Source organism: Salvelinus alpinus, chromosome 15 (genome assembly GCF_045679555.1).
Source record: "Salvelinus alpinus chromosome 15, SLU_Salpinus.1, whole genome shotgun sequence".
Taxonomy (NCBI): Eukaryota; Metazoa; Chordata; class Actinopteri; order Salmoniformes; family Salmonidae; genus Salvelinus; species Salvelinus alpinus.
In genome coordinates, this window is record NC_092100.1 from 24604324 (window position 1) to 24621548 (window position 17225).

At 45.1% G+C, this 17225-nt stretch overlaps 1 protein-coding gene across 6 annotated transcripts in view; it reads right to left on the reverse strand.

The window, feature by feature from the left end:
* LOC139539760 (NT-3 growth factor receptor-like) overlaps nucleotides 1-17225 on the reverse strand; it is a 296941-nt gene that overhangs the window by 216498 nt on the left and 63218 nt on the right. For all 6 annotated transcript variants that reach the window (XR_011668011.1, XR_011668012.1, XM_071343032.1 and 3 more), the window contains exon 3: nucleotides 13945-14016. Coding sequence is in view for 4 of the 6 variants with exons in the window: in XM_071343032.1 (XP_071199133.1) it covers nucleotides 13945-14016 (72 nt within the window). In the remaining 2 variants the exon portion in view is untranslated. The remainder of the gene's footprint in view (nucleotides 1-13944; nucleotides 14017-17225) is intronic.

Genomic DNA, 17225 nt, shown 5'->3' on the forward strand with positions numbered 1-17225 from the left:
TTTCAGATGTCTACATGTATACAGGATTATTAAGGAAATTGTTCTTCTTGCAAAGCATGTTAACTTTTTTATCAAACTATTATATTACTCTAACTCTCCACAATAATTGCATTATTGTGTGCATGTAACCGTACTCAATGCCATTTCAGCTGCTGAGGAGGGCTCTGAAACGGGGGGCACGAAATTGAAAAAATATGGAAAAGGCAGAGCAATTGCAGCAAGGACCATGGCAAAAGCAGGAAGAGGAGAGAGATTGAGTAAGAGGGGGGGTGGGACAGGGGGATCATTCCTGGAAGTCACTGTGAAAGTGACATTTCAGTATGAAGAGACACGGCATAGGGTTGAGAAGATTTAATGAGAGTGACTTTTTGGTCTCCCTCCTCCACTACTGGAGGGAATAACCTTTACAACTTCCCCGTGACAACCATCCCACAAGATATATGGGTGTCCTCTCATCAAGGGATAAAAAAGATGGACCCCAGGAAATCCAGTCCGCAACCTTTCATTCTGCCACACATGGCAGGACACACATGAAAGCAACCGTATACTTCAGAAATAGGTTGGGCAAAGCAAGTTGAAAGCTTGGGTATTGATTTCCTTGTCTTTTATCTACAGCAGTTGAAAGTCCATTTATGTCCATGTTGGGATAAAGACCTTGAATAAAGAATTGATACCTTCTGTAAATATTGCTGTGAATGAAATCTGGTTCATAGATCAAATACAAATGACCAAATATCTAGTACTGTAGAATTGCATGGCAAAATACAAATTGTGGAATTGGCACAACACAATTTATAAATAACATATAGCGCAAATGAGAAGATGGATGATATACTGTACATTATAGACTGGGTGGTTTCGAGACCTGAATGCTGATTGGCTGAGAGCTGTGGTATATCAGACCGTATTTATTTATTTAACCTTTATTTAACTAGGCAAGTCAGTTAAGGACAAATTATTATTTACAATGACGGCCTACCCCGGCAAAACCTTTACCCGGACGAGGCTGGGCCTATTGTGCGCCGCCCTATGGGACTCCCAATCAGGGCCGGTTGTGATACAGCCTGGAATCGAACCAAGGTCTGTAGTGACACCTCTAGCACTGAGATGCAGTGCCTTAGACCGCTGCGCAACTCAGGATCCCATGGGTATGACAAAACACTTATTTTTACTGCTCTAATTATGTTGGTAACCAGTTTATAATAGCAATAAGGCACCTCAGGGGCTTGTGGTATATGGCCAATATACCACGGCTAAGGGCTGTTCTTAGGCACGACGCAATGCCTCCTCTGGCTTTATTGCTTAATTGATCAAGCCTCGAAGACAAGATATCTGTGTCATTCTCATCTAGCCATTCCCAGTCTGCCAAGAGTTGGCTATTTCACTTCCTCTTGCTGCACTGAGCTGATGTATGGGCTGATTTCGATGGAACGCTAGTGACATAAATAGGGCCCTGTGTTTTGGGCTATCATGTCACATGACTTAGATTTAACCTTTATTTTAAGCCTTTCCAGAAACTAGAATTACAACAACAAATTCAAGCAATTGCCTGAGGATGATGCTGGACCAATTGACATAAAAAGAAAAGAGGACAGTTTGATGAAAAAGCTTTAAATGAAAGGTTAAATTCCATGATGGTCCAAAACACAGGGCCCTAGCACATAAAGTATAGGGAGCCTGCTCCCAAACTGACTGTGATGTGAAATCTGGGGCATTTCTCTACATAAAACCCAGCGCAGGGTGAACAACATTGTCCACTCAGCACAAGGAGAGCTGTAATAAAACACTAAAGCAATGCTCAATTCTGCTTTCCACTTGTTGTTCCTGTATGCCTCTCTATAACAGGGTGCATAGATCTAAGATGCCAACATGACTCTCTTTAGAACCTATGCTCCAACTGTAACCCAGGCTTTGCACCTCCAGAGGTGGACACATACAGTACAGTATGTCTGGTCTTCCTCACCTATCACCAGCCTTTATAATGAGCCCCATTAGCATGTCCATCTGCTCTGTTTGAGACAGCAGACAGTGGAAGCTGGGGCTTAGAATGACTCCCCTTTAACCCATTCCAGAGTGCTAGACTAGATCACATCCCATTATTACATGAAGAGGTTATGTTGTATAGTGCAGCACTCTGTCTCTCACAGTTACACTGCACAGGACACTGTAACGCATTCTAGTCAAGGCGAGCTTCTCTGAATCATGTAACAGAAAAGAAAATACACGCACATACACTATTATTCATGCTTTTTGCCACACATTAACTTTCATGTGTACCCACTCACATGAAAATGTACACTACCGGTCAAACGTTTTAGAACACCTACTCATTCAAGGGTTTTTCTTTATTTTGACTATTTTCTACATTGTAGAATAATAGTGAAGACATCAAAACTATGAAATAACACATAAGGAATAATGTAGTAACCAAAAAAGTGTTAAACAAATCAAAATGTATTTATATTTGAGATTCTTCATATAGCCACCCTTTGACTTGATGATAGTTTTGCACACTCTTGGCATTCTCTCAACCAGCTTCACCTGGAATGCTTTTCCAACAGTGTTGAAGGAGTTCCCACATATGCTAAGCAGTTGTTGGCCGCTTTTCCTTCACTCTGCAGTCCGACTCATCCCAAACCATCTCAATTTGGTTGAGGTCTGGGGATTGTTGAGGCCAGGTCATCTGATGCAGCACTCCATCACTCTCCTTCTTGGTAAAATAGCCCTTACACAGCCTGGAGGTGTGTTAGGTCATTGTCCTGTTGAAAAACAAATGATAGTGGGACTAAGTCCAAACCAGATGGGATGGCGTTTCGCTGCAGAATGCTGTCGTAGCCATGCTGGTTAAATAAATCACAGACAGTGTAACCAGCAAAGCACCCCCACACCATAATACCCCCTCCATGCTTTACGGTGGGAAAATACACTTGCAGAGATCATCCAATCACCCACACCGCGTCTCACAAAGACACGGTGGTTGGAATCAAAAATCTCCAATTTGGACTCCAGACCAAAGGACAAATTTCCACCAGTCTAATGTCCATTTCTCGTGTGTCTTGGCCCAAGCAAGTCTCTACTTCTTATTGGTATCCTTTAGTAGTGGTTTCTTCGCAGCAATTCGACCATGAAGGCCTGATTCACACAGTCTCCTCTGATCAGTTGAGGTTGAGATGTGTCTGTTACTTGAACTCTGAAGCATTTATTTGGGCTGCAACTTCTGAGGCTGGTAACTCTAATGAACTTATCCTCTGCAGCAGAGGTAACTCTGGGTCTTCCTTTCCTGTGGAGTTCCTCACGAGAGCCAGATTCATCATTGCGCTTGATGGTTTTTGAGACTGCACTTGAAGAAACTTTCAAAGTTCTTGAAATTTTCCGTATTGACTGACCTTCATGTCTTAAAGTAATGATGGACTGTCATTTCTCTTTACTTATTTGAGCTGTTCTTGCCATAATATGGACTTGGTCTTTTACCAAATAGGGCTATCTTCTGTATACCCCCCCTACCTTGTCACAACACAATTGATTGGAAAGAAATTAAGAAGGAAGGAAATTCCACAAATTAACTTTTAAGAAGGCACACCTGTTAATTTAAATGCATTCCAGGTGACTACTTCATGAAACCGTTTGAGATAATGCCAAGAGTCTGCAAAGCTGGCATCAAGGTAAATTGTGGCTATTTAAAGAATCTCAAATATAAAAAATATTTTGATTTGTTTAACACTTTTTTGGTTACTACATGATTCCATATGTGTTATTTCACAGTTTTGACGTCTTCACTATTATACAATGTAGAAAATAAAAATAATAAAGAAAAACCCTTGAATGAGTAGGTGTTCTAAAACGTTTGATCGGTAGTGTACATACAGTAGGTATACACAAAATACACAAGAGCAGTGATGAATACGACAAAAGATCTGGGACTGCTATACTGTAGTGTGTGATTGACAGCTGAGATTACATACTGGTGAGTCGAGGTAGTAGACTGCTATTAAATTTCTTCCTCACTGTTTACTCTGGGAAAACATTTTAATAACAGAGCTGTCACACAGGAAAAGTGTCACCTTTCTCATGGAAATCACCAACACTCTGCTGCCACTCTGCCCATGCATACAGTCCACTAACCACCTTTAATTCCCTCACTCTTTACAGAAACCACTGCACTTATCAACAACCTGAAATTGGGTTCATTCTGAATATGTACACAGCCAGTGAAGAGTGTACTCATATTAAAGAATACAATGGAATAAATGCATCTGCTTGAAGGCCCAGCCTTGTTTACGAACCACATACAGTACATACATTAGGTCACCGGGGTCAATAGTATGGTTAAACAGTACAAATACAAACTACATAGATCAATCAAGATGGCGAAACACGCGTATAGGGACAAAGTGGAGGAGCAATTCAGCGGGTCGGACACAAGGCGTATAATGCAGTGGCTCCTAAAGATCACGGATTACAAAAAAGAAAGCCAGCTGTGTCGCTAACAGCTAAGTACTTACGGTCTCCACGGAGGACGTGTGTAAGTCATTCAAACGTATTAACCCTCGTAAGTCGCTCTGGATAAGAGCGTCTGCTAAATGACTTAAATGTAAATGTAAATGTAAGTCTGCTGGCCCAGACGGCATCCAAAGCCACGCCCTCAGAGCATGTGCAGACCAGCTGGCTGTTGTGTTTTCAGACATTTTCAATCTCTCTAGCTCAGGCCGCTATCCCCACCTGCTTCAAGATGTCCACTACCATCCCTGTGCCCAAGAAAGGGAAAGTAACTGAATTGAATGACTACTGACACATTCGCCATCATGAAGTGCTTCGAGAGGCTAGTCAAAGACCACATCACCTCCTCCCTCCCCGACACACTCGGCCCTCTCCAATTTGCTTACTGCCCCTGACAGATCCACGACGCAATCGCCATTGCACTGTCCACTGCCTTCACTCACCTGGACCAAAATGAATGCATATGTGAGGATGCTGTTCATCGACTACAGCTCGGGGTTCAATACCATAGTACCCTCTAAGCTCACCACAAAGCTCATGGCCCTGGGTCTGAACACCTCCCTATGCTATTGGGTCCTGGACTTCTTGACGGGCCGGCCCAAGGTGGTGAAGGTAGGCAACATCACCTCCGCCACACTGACCCTCAACACAGGAGCCCCACAAGGGTGCGTCCTCAGTCCCCTCCTGTACTCAGTCCTCTCCTGTACAGGACCAAGCATGGCCTGTTGAGGAGTGAGGGACTCCATCCTAGCTGGAGGGGTGCTCTCATCTTATCTACGAACATAGACAGGGCTCTAACTCCCCTAGCTCCACAATGAGATAGGGTGCAGGACAGGCAGCAGGCTGTTAGTCAAGCCTGCCAGCTTAGTGGAGTCTACCACTAGCACAGTCAGTGTAGTCAGCTCAGCTATCCCCATTGAGACCGTTCTGTGCCTCGACCTAGGTTGGGCAAAACTAAACATGGCGGTGTTCGCCTTAGCAATCTCACTGGATTAAAGACCTCCTCCATTCCTGCCATTATTGAAAGAGATTGTGATACCTCACATCTCAAAATATGGCTACTTAATGTTTGATCCCTCACTTCCAAGGCAGTTATAGTCAATGAACTAATCACTGATCATAATCTTGATGTGATTTGCCTGACTGAAACATGGCTTAAGCCTGATGAATTTACTGTGTAAAATGAGGCCTCACCTCCTGGTTACACTAGTGACCATATCCCCCGCGCATCCCGCAAAGGCGGAGGTGTTGCTAACATTTATGATAGCAAATTTCAATTTACAAAACAAAAAACGACGTTTTCGTCTTTTGAGCTTCTAGTCATCAAATCTATGCAGCCTACTCAATCACTTTTTATAGCTACTGTTTACAGGTCTCCTGGGTCATATACAGCGTTCTTCACTGAGTTCCCTGAATTCCTATCGGACCTTGTAGTCATGGCAGATAATATTCACATTTTTGGTGACTTTAATATTCACATGGAAAAGTCCACAGACCCACTCCAAAAGGCTTCCGGAGCCACCATCGACTCAGTGGGTTTTGTCCAACATGTCTCCGGACCTACTCACTGCCACAGTCATACTCTGGACCTAGTTTTGTCCCGTGGAATAAATGTTGTGGATCTTAACTTTTTAAGGCTAGGGGGCAGTATTCGGAAGTTTGGATGACTGAGGTGCCTAAAGTAAACTGCCTGTTACTCAGGCCCAGAAGCTAGGATATGCATATGCATGGTAGTAATGGATAGAAAACACTATAAAGTTTCTAAAACTGTTAAAATAATGTCTGTGAGTATAACCGAACTGATTTGGCAGGCGAAACCCCGAGGACAATCCATCCAGGAAAAAAACATTTGAGGTCATTGGACTTTTCAATGCTTTTCTATTGTAAAGTCTAAGAATTAGGACCCAGATTGCAGTTCCTATGGCTTCCACTAGATGTCAACAGTCTTTAGAAATTGTTTCATGCTTGTTTTTTGAAAAACTAAGAAGTATCCATATTCTTTTGAAGTATCCCTCAGAAGGACTCTATTCTTTTGGCGCGCTCCTCGTTCTTTTTCTCCGGTATTGAACACAGTTTATTCCGTCTTAAATTTTATCGATTATTTACATATTAGGGTACCTGAGGTTGGATTAGAAACATTGTTTGAATTGTTTGGGCGAAGTTAAGAGGTAATTTTTTATGTTGGGCGAGATGGAACAGGTGTATTTCTGAATCAAACATGCCAAATAAACTGAAATTTTTGGGATATAAAGAAGCACTTTATCGAACAAAATGACCATTCTGGGTAACTGGGACCCTCTGGATTGCAAAAAGATGATTTATTTTATCGCTATTTCTGACTTTCGTTATTCCTCTGCTTGGTTGGAAAATGTTTGTGGCGCGCTCCGGTGAGGGCGCGCACTTTGTTATTTATCTCCGGGAATGAATATACTATTTTCTGTCTTAAATTTGATCGTTTATTTACATATGAGGGTACCTGAGGATTGATTAGGAACGTTATTTGACTTGTTTGGACGAAGTATATTGGTAATGTTTGGGATTAATTTTGTATGCATTTTGAACGAGGGGAAACCGGTGGATTATTGAATGAAGCGCACCAACTAAACTGACTTTTTGGGGATATAAAGAAGGACTTTATTGAACAAAATTACCATTCATTGTGTAACTGGGACCCTTTGGATTGCAAAAAGATGAAGATCTTCAAAGGTAGGTGACTTATTTTATCGCTATTTTTGAGTTTTGTGACACTTGTGCGGGTTATGAATTCATGTTAATGCAGGAAGTGGGTGATGCTCAGACGATCAAATGCTATGCTTTCGCCGTAAAGCCTATTGTAAATCGGACAAAGCGGTTCGATTACCAAGATTCTAAGCTAAAGAATGATGTATAACACTTTGGATTTTTATGAATGTTTATTATTACTACTTTTGTTTTTTGAATTTTGCGCTCCGCAATTTCACCGGATGTTGTCGAGGCGGGACACTAGCGTCCCAATGATCCGAAAGAGGTTAATGTTTTTCCACATAATCCTGGACTATCGGACAACCATTTTATTACGTTTGCAATCGCAACAAATAATCTGCTCAGACCCCAACCGAGGATCATCAAAAGCCGTGCTATAAATTCTCGGACAACCCAAAGATTCTAGATGACCTTCCAGACTCCCTCCGCCTATCTAAGGACGTCAGAGTACAAAAATCAGTTAACCACCTAACTGAGGAACTCAATTTAACTTTGCGCAATACCCTAGATGCAGTCGCACCCACCCCTAAACACCAAAAACATTTGTCATAAGAAACTAGCTCCCTGGTATACAGAAAATACCCGAGCTCTGAAGCAAGCTTCCGGAAAATTGGAACGGAAATGGCGCCACACCAAACTGGAAGTCTTCCGACTAGCTTGGAAAAACAGTACCGTGCAATATCGAAGAGCCCTCACTGCTGCTCAATCATCCTATTTTTCCAACTTCATTGAGGAAAACAAGAACAATCCCTAATTTATCATTGATACTGTCGCAAAGCTAACTAAAAAGCAGCATTCCCCAAAAGAGGATGGCTTTCACTTCAGCTGTGATAAATTCAAGAACTTATTTGAGGAAAAGATCATGATCATTAGAAAGCAAATTACGGACTCCTCTTTAAATCTGCGTATTCCTCCAAAGCTCAGTTGTCCTGAGTCTGCACAACTCTGCCAGGACCTAGGATCAAGGGAGACACTCAAGTGTTTTAGTACTATATCTCTTGACACAATGATGAAAATAATCATGGCCTCTAAACCTTCAAGCTGCATACTGGACCCTATTCCAACTAATCTACTGAAAGAGCTGCTTCCTGTGCTTGGCCCTCCTATGTTGAACATAATAAACGGCTCTCTATCCACCGGATGTGTACCAAACTCACTAAAAGTGGCAGTAATAAAGCCTTTATTGAAGACTCATCTCTTCAGTAGGTCCTATGATTGAGTGTATTCTGGCCCAGGATTGTGAAGCTGAACGGAAAGGCTCTGGAGCAACGAACCACCCTTGCCGTCTCTGCCTGGCCGGTTCCCCTCTCTCCACTGGGATTCTCTGCTTCTAACCCTATTACAGGGGCTGAGTCACTGGCTTACTGGTGCTATTCCATGCCGTCCCTAAGAGGGCTGCGTCACTTGAGTTGGTTGAGTTACTGATGTGATCTTCCTGTCTGGGTTGGCGCCCCCCCTTGGGTTGTGCTGTGGCGATCTTTGTGGGCTATACTCGACCTTGTCTCAGGATGGTAAGTTGGTGGTTGAAGACATCCCTCTAGTGGTGTGGGGGCTGTGTTTTGGCAAAGTGGGTGGGGTTATATCCTGCCTGTTTGGCCCTGTCCGTGGGTATCGTCGGACGGGGCCAGAGTGTCTCCCGACCCCTCCTGTCTCAGCCTCCATACAGTGGGGAGAACAAGTATTTGATACACTGCCGATTTTGCAGGTTTTCCTACTTACAAAGCATGTAGAGGTCTGTAATTTTTATCATAGGTACACTTCAACTGTGAGAGACGGAATCTAAAACAAAAATCCAGGAAATCACATTGTATGATTTTTAAGTAATTAATTTGCATTTTATTGCATGACATAAGTATTTGATACATCAGAAAAGCAGAACTTAATATTTGGTACAGAAACCTTTGTTTGCAATTACAGAGATCAGACGTTTCCTGTAGTTCTTGACCAGGTTTGCACACACTGCAGCAGGGATTTTGGCCCACTCCTCCATACAGACCTTCTCCAGATCCTTCAGGTTTCGGGGCTGTCGCTGGGCAATACGGACTTTCAGCTCCCTCCAAAGATTTTCTATTGGGTTCAGGTCTGGAGACTGGCTAGGCCACTCCAGGACCTTGAGATGCTTCTTACGGAGCCACTCCTTAGTTGCCCTGGCTGTGTGTTTTGGGTCGTTGTCATTCTGGAAGACCCAGCCACGACCCATCTTCAATGCTCTTACTGAGGGAAGGAGGTTGTTGGCCAAGATCTCGCGATACATGGCCCCATCCATCCTCCCCTCAATACGGTGCAGTCGTCCTGTCCCCTTTGCAGAAAAGCATCCCCAAAGAATGATGTTTGCACCTCCATGCTTCACAGTTGGGATGGTGTTCTTGGGGTTGTACTCATCCTTCTTCTTCCTCCAAACACAGCGAGTGGAGTTTAGACCAAAAAGCTCTATTTTTGTCTCATCAGACCACATGACCTTCTCCCATTCCTCCTCTGGATCATCCAGATGGTCATTGGCAAACTTCAGACGGGCCTGGACATGCGCTGGCTTGAGCAGGGGGACCTTGCGTGCGCTGCAGGATTTTAATCCATGACGGCGTAGTGTGTTACTAATGGTTTTCTTTGAGAGTGTGGTCCCAGCTCTCTTCAGGTCATTGACCAGGTCCTGCCGTGTAGTTCTGGGCTGATCCCTCACCTTCCTCATGATCATTGATGCCCCACGAGGTGAGATCTTGCATGGAGCCCCAGACCGAGGGTGATTGACCGTCATCTTGAACTTCTTCCATTTTCTAATAATTGCGCCAACAGTTGTTGCCTTCTCACTAAGCTGCTTGCCTATTGTCCTGTAGCCCATCCCAGCCTTGTGCAGGTCTACAATTTTATCCCTGATGTCCTTACACAGCTCTCTGGTCTTGGCCATTGTGGAGAGGTTGGAGTCTGTTTGATTGAGTGTGTGGACAGGTGTCTTTTATACAGGTAACGAGTTCAAACAGGTGCAGTTAATACAGGTAATGAGAGGAGAACAGGAGGGTGTCTTAAAGAAAAACTAACAGGTCTGTGAGAGCCGGAAATCTTACTGGTTGGTAGGTGATCAAATACTTATGTCATGCAATAAAATGCAAATTAATTACTTAAAAATCATACAATGTGATTTTCTGGATTTTTGTTTTAGATTCCGTCTCTCACAGTTGAAGTGTACCTATGATAAAAATTACAGACCTCTAAATGCTTTGTAAGTAGGAAAACCTGCAAAATCGGCAGTGTATCAAATACTTGTTCTCCCCACTGTATATATATATATACAGTGGGGAGAACAAGTATTTGATACACTGCCGATTTTGCAGGTTTTCCTACTTACAAAGCATGTAGAGGTCTGTAATTTTTATCATAGGTACACTTCAACTGTGAGAGACGGAATCTAAAACAAAAATCCAGAAAATCACATTGTATGATTTTTAAATAATTAATTTGCATTTTATTGCAGGCGTCTGCCCAGCGCCTTCAAAGCCGCCCGTCTGTCTGAGATGGGTAATGCCCTAGGACCATGCCTCAGGACTACCTGGCCTGATGACTCCTTGCTGACCCCAGTCCACCTGGCCGTGCGGCTGCTCCAGTTTCAACTGTTCTGCCTGCGGCTATGGAACCCTGACCTGTTCACCGGACGTGCTACCTGTTCCAGACCTGCTGTTTTCAACTCTCTAGAGACAGCAGGAGTGGTAGAGATACTCTGAATGATCGGCTATGAAAAGCCAACTGACATTTACTCCTGAGGTTACTCCTGAAGGCATGACAGCAACTCTTCAATCTCAGGATGCTGAAGAAATTCGGCCTGTCCCTGAAGGCCCTCACAGTGTTCTACAGGAGCACCATCGAGAGCATACTGTCAGGATGCATCACAGCCTGGTACGGCAACTCCACCGCCGCGGACTGCAAGGCGCTACAGAGTGTGGTATACTCCGCCGAACGTACCATTGGATACACACTGCCTACCCTCCAATACACCTACAACACCAGATGTCGCAGGAAGGCCAAGAAGTTCACCAGAAACCCCAGCCACCTGAGTAATGGCCTGTTCTCCTCATTTCCATCACTCAGATGCGGGCAGTACAGGAGCATCATGGCAAAAACTGTAAGACTGGCCAATAGCTTCCACCCCCATACCAACAGACCATCAGGCAGCTGAATAGACCCGACGGACTTCCTATCCCCCCGTGCCTCTCCCCCGATGAACATTTCCCCTCTCCCACCTCCGGGGGGGGGGGGGGTGTTTACCCTGCCCCGCTCCAATGGACATTATCATGCTGAATAGTCACCACTAGTAAGCCACCTGCGCCCCCACCCCAATGGACATTTACCATTGTACAGTTGTTAATACAGTGGGGAGAACAAGTATTTGATACACTGCCGATTTTGCAGGTTTTCCTACTTACAAAGCATGTAGAGGTCTGTAATTTTTATCATAGGTACACTTCAACTGTGAGAGACGGAATCTAAAACAAAAATCCAGAAACTCACATTGTATGATTTTTAAATAATTAATTTGCATTTTATTGCATGACATAAGTATTTGATCACCTACCAACCAGTAAGAATTCCGCCTCTCACAGACCTGTTAGTTTTTCTTTAAGAAGCCCTCCTGTTCTCCACTCATTACCTGTATTAACTGCACCTGTTTGAACTCGTTACCTGTATAAAAGACACCTGTCCACACACTCAATCAAACAGATTCCAACCTCTCCACAATGGCCAAGACCAGAGAGCTGTGTAAGGACATCAGGGATAAAATTGTAGACCTGCACAAGGCTGGGATGGGCTACAGGACAATAGGCAAGCAGCTTGGTGAGAAGGAAACAGCTGTTGGCGCAATTATTAGAAAATGGAAGAAGTTCAAGATGACGGTCAATCACCCTCGGTCTGGGGCTCCATGCAAGATTTCACCTCGTGGGGCATCAATGATCATGAGGAAGGTGAGGGATCAGCCCAGAACTACACGGCAGGACCTGGTCAATGACCTGAAGAGAGCTGGGACCACAGTCTCAAAGAAAACCATTAGTAACACACTACGCCGTCATGGATTAAAATCCTGCAGCGCACGCAAGGTCCCCCTGCTTAAGCCAGTGCATGTCCAGGCCTGTCTGAAGTTTGCCAATGACCATCTGGATGATCCAGAGGAGGAATGGGAGAAGGTCATGTGGTCTGATGAGACAAAAATAGAGCTTTTTGGTCTAACTCCACTCGCCGTGTTTGGAGGAAGAAGAAGTATGAGTACAACCCCAAGAACACCATCCCAACCGTGAAGCATGGAGGTGGAAACATCATTCTTTGGGGATGCTTTTCTGCAAAGGGGACAGGACGACTGCACCGTATTGAGGGGAGGATGGATGGGGCCATGTATCGCGAGATCTTGGCCAACAACCTCCTTCCCTCAGTAAGAGCATTGAAGATGGGTCGTGGCTGGGTCTTCCAGCATGACAACGACACGAAACACACAGCCATGGCAACTAAGGAGTGGCTCCGTAAGAAGCATCTCAAGGTCCTGGAGTGGCCTAGCCAGTCTCCAGACCTGAACCCAATAGAAAATCTTTGGAGGGAGCTGAAACTCCGTATTGCCCAGCGACAGCCCCGAAACCTGAAGGATCTGGAGAAGATCTGTAGGGAGGAGTGGGCCAAAATCCCTGCTGCAGTGTGTGCAAACCTAGTCAAGAACTACAGGAAACGTATGATCTCTGTAATTGCAAACAAAGGTTTCTGTACCAAATATTAAGTTCTGCTTTTCTGATGTATCAAATACTTATGTCATGCAATAAAATGCAAATTAATTACTTAAAAATCATACAATGTGATTTTCTGGATTTTTGTTTTAGATTCCGTCTCTCATAGTTGAAGTGTACCTATGATAAAAATTACAGACCTCTACATGCTTTGTAAGTAGGAAAACCTGCAAAATCGGCAGTGTATCAAATACTTGTTCTCCCCACTGTATGTATATATTCAAATTTGTTTTATTATCTATTTTTATTATATTTTTGTATTTTTATTTCACTTTGTGTTACATTGTTGGCGCTTGAAGCTTAAGAATTTCACTGTACCATATAATTACATCTGCAACCCTGTACATGTGACTATTAAACTCTCTAATCTAATCATTATGAACAGACACAGCAAACATAACATGGTGAACCTGTGTGTGTTCAGCCGTATGTGAAGCACCAGGAAGAAGACCCAGGCACTGTAGCTGAACTGGCATATCACTGCAGAAGGAACATGCTTATTTCCTTCAAGAGGAGATTCATCTGGGTGAATTATGTATGTAAGGATAATGTATGCCTGGGATGGGACAGGGTCACAGGGAGAGAGCTAGAATGGTTTGTGGGTCTCATGTGGAACAGTATGCCGGCATATAAACAATCAGGATTACAGTGGAAATGGCTGCTCTGTCATGAAGCTCCCAAGCTTGTGCTAAACTAAACTCTGCTTGCTTTGGTAAATATGTGGCATAGTCAATCTGAATATGTCACTGTTGAATGAAGATCAGTCAGTTAGTGTGCACAGTCAGACGGCGGTGAACTGTGAACAATGCAGTCTGCCAAAAATAATTGTAAAAAAGGAAGGGGGAGAATCCACACGATGAGGGGATGAATGGCAGATGTGATGTATGTTCTCATTTGTGTTTACCAGTCAGCCTAGAGAGAGAGAGAATGAGGTAACAGTAACACCACTCACATGTAGCGCAGGTGGGGGTTCTGGGAGAAGGCTCTGGCCTGGATACCTCGCAGGTTGCCGTTCATGATTGTTCTGGAAGAGACAAACAGTGACACACACACGTAAGGCATGTAAACAGTTTACTGAAAGTTACACATATGGAAATAATTATACACAGGCATGAGCTCGTGTCAATGTACATTGGTGAGATGTTTAGCATAAAGGGGAAAAAACTATTCCCTCGAAGTTACTATTGTTGATACTAACAGATGTTTCCTCCTACGTTTACAGATAAAGTAAGCATGAAGAAAAATAAAATGCTACTCCACAATTATAACCACCAACATATTCCTGCCAGTGTGTCCATGGAAACCAGGGTTTTTCAGTGTGGCGTGGCTACACCCACACTAAGGAGTAGGCACACAGGTCGCACAAGCTTCACAAAAACAGCAATTGTCTGCTGATTGGTCGAAGATAGGTTTTCATAAATGCATCATTTACAGTTAATCATGGGCTGTGAAAGCAGTGCACTGGGAGTGTGTGAGGGAATATTTTTAGCTCTTAACTGAATTTTACACCGGCCAAGCTAACCAGTCAGATCATTGCCAGATCCGCTACCGGACAAGCTAACCATTCAGATCATTGCCAGGCCCGCTACCGGCCAAGCTAACCAGTGAGATCATTTCCAGGCCCGCTACCGGCCAAGCTAACCAGTCAGATCATTGCCAGATCCGCTACCGGACAAGCTAACCAGTCAGATCATTGCCAGGCCCGCTACCGGACAAGCTAACCAGTCAGATCACTGCCAGATCCGCTACCGGACAAGCTAACCAGTCAGATCACTGCCAGATCCGCTACCGGACAAGCTAACCAGTCAGATCATTGCCTGATCCGCTACCGGACAAGCTAACCAGTCAGATCATTGCCAGATCCGCTACCGGACAAGCTAACCAGTCAGATCATTGCCAGATCCGCTACCGGACAAGCTAACCAGTCAAATCATTGCCAGATGCGCTACCGGACAAGCTAACCAGTCAGATCATTGCCAGATCCGCTACCGGACAAGCTAACCAGTCAGATCATTGCCAGATCCGCTACCGGACAAGCTAACCAGTCAGATCATTGCCAGATGCGCTACCGGACAAGCTAACCAGTCAGATCATTGCCAGATCCGCTACCGGACAAGCTAACCAGTCAGATCATTGCCAGATCCGCTACCGGACAAGCTAACCAGTCAGATCATTGCCAGATCTGCTACCGGACAAGCTAACCAGTCAGATCATTGCCAGGCCCGCTACTGGTCAAGCTAACCAGTCAGATCATTGCCAGGTCCGCTACCGGTCAAGCTAACCAGTCAGATCATTGCCAGATCCACTACCGGCCAAGCTAACCAGTCAGATCATTGCCAGGTCCGCTACCGGTTAAGCTAACCATTCCGATCATTGCCAGGTCCGCTACCGGCCAAGCTAACGAGTCAGATCATTGCCAGGTCCGCTACCGGTCAAGCTACCCAGTCAGATCATTGCCAGGTCTGCTACCGGACAAGCTAACCAGTCAGATCATTGCCAGGTCTGCTACCGGTCAAGCTAACCAGTCAGATCATTGCCAGGTCCGCTACCGGTCAAGCTAACCAGTCAGATCATTGCCAGGTCCGCTACCGGTCAAGCTAACCAGTCAGATCATTGCCAGGTCCGCTACCGGTCAAGCTAACCAGTCAGATCATTGCCAGGTCCGCTACCGGCCAAGCTAACCAGTCAGATCATTGCCAGGTCCGCTACCGGTCAAGCTAACCATTCCGATCATTGCCAGGTCCGCTACCGGCCAAGCTAACCAGTCAGATCATTGCCAGGTCCGCTACCGGTCAAGCTAACCAGTCAGATCATTGCCAGGCCCGCTACCAGTCAAGCTAACCAGTCAGATCATTGCCAGGTCTGCTACCGGTCAAGCTAACCAGTCAGATCATTGCCAGGTCTGCTACCGGTCAAGCTAACCAGTCAGATCATTGCCAGGTCTGCTACCGGTCAAGCTAACCAGTCAGATCATTGCCAGGCCCGCTACCGGTCAAGCTAACCAGTCAGATCATTGCCAGGCCCGCTACCGGTCAAGCTAACCAGTCAGATCATTGCCAGGCCCGCATTTGGCGACATTTGAGTGAAGAGGGAAGCATTCTAAAAGCCATCTAATCTTATCTTCCAACCTGTCTCCCCTGCTCCTCTCCCTCCACACGGGGCATCATTATAGTCAGAATAGTATCAAGAGCCTGCATCTTCTCTCTCTCTCCTTAGCTGAGATCAATTATGTATATTGAATGCATTTTTATTATAGGCATCTGCAAGCTGTTTATTTGCATTGAACACTCAGCTCTTTTCATTAGAATCCATCTGAGAGAATGATTACATCAGAACAGTCCTGATGGCATCATACAGTATGGCTAACAGTGATGTGAAACTGTAACACTGGGTGTTTGGTAAGCATAAATAGCATGTTAAGACATTTATTCCCCCATATTGAATTTAGCTTAAACAAAGGCAGCCCAGTGGGTAATACAGTGTGGTCAATGTCAGACACATCAGGACCTGGGAGTGAAGGATTTAACAAGGCCAACACATGCGTATGTGTCACATGTCCCCCTGTGGCTTGTACTTAAATATTAATCAGCGAGGTGGGCTGGCTGAGGCTCTGAGGCCTGTATTGCTGACCCAGCGGGTGCCCAGAGTAGCTCCTGCTCCGGTCTGCCTGTGTAGCACACTACCTGGTGAGTCATCCCTATCATCTAGCCCTGGCTGCTGCTGGAGGAGAGGGAGGGAGGGAGGGAGCAGAGGAGCCAGAGCCCACTCCAAGTGAGCCTGATGTTAATGAGAGGAGCTGTTAATCAGCCTTGTTCAACTGCTTTGGGTGTCCCCTAATAAGACCAGTGTTTAGACTGGGGGAGGCTGAAGGAGTTTGAGGGAGGCTGAGGGACACTGGTGGAAGCTCAGGCAGACTGGGGGAAACTGGGTGAGCCTGGAGGAGACTGGGGGAAACTGGGGGAGACTGGGGAAGGATGGGTGAGATAATAGGAGAGCCTGAAGAAGAGGGGAGGTGGGGGGATAACTGGGGGAGGATGGGAGAGAGACTTCAGGATACCATCTCCTTCCCAGAGGGAAGTGTTCCCCACAGGTCCAGAGGGACCAGGATGTCTGACCAGGATGTCGGAGGGTGGGCAGTAGGCATGGGGGGAAGGAATCAGCAAAGCAGGGAGGAAGAAAAGAGACTTATTGTAGTGTTTAGCTTAGGCCAGGGTGTTTAGGGACGTAATTACA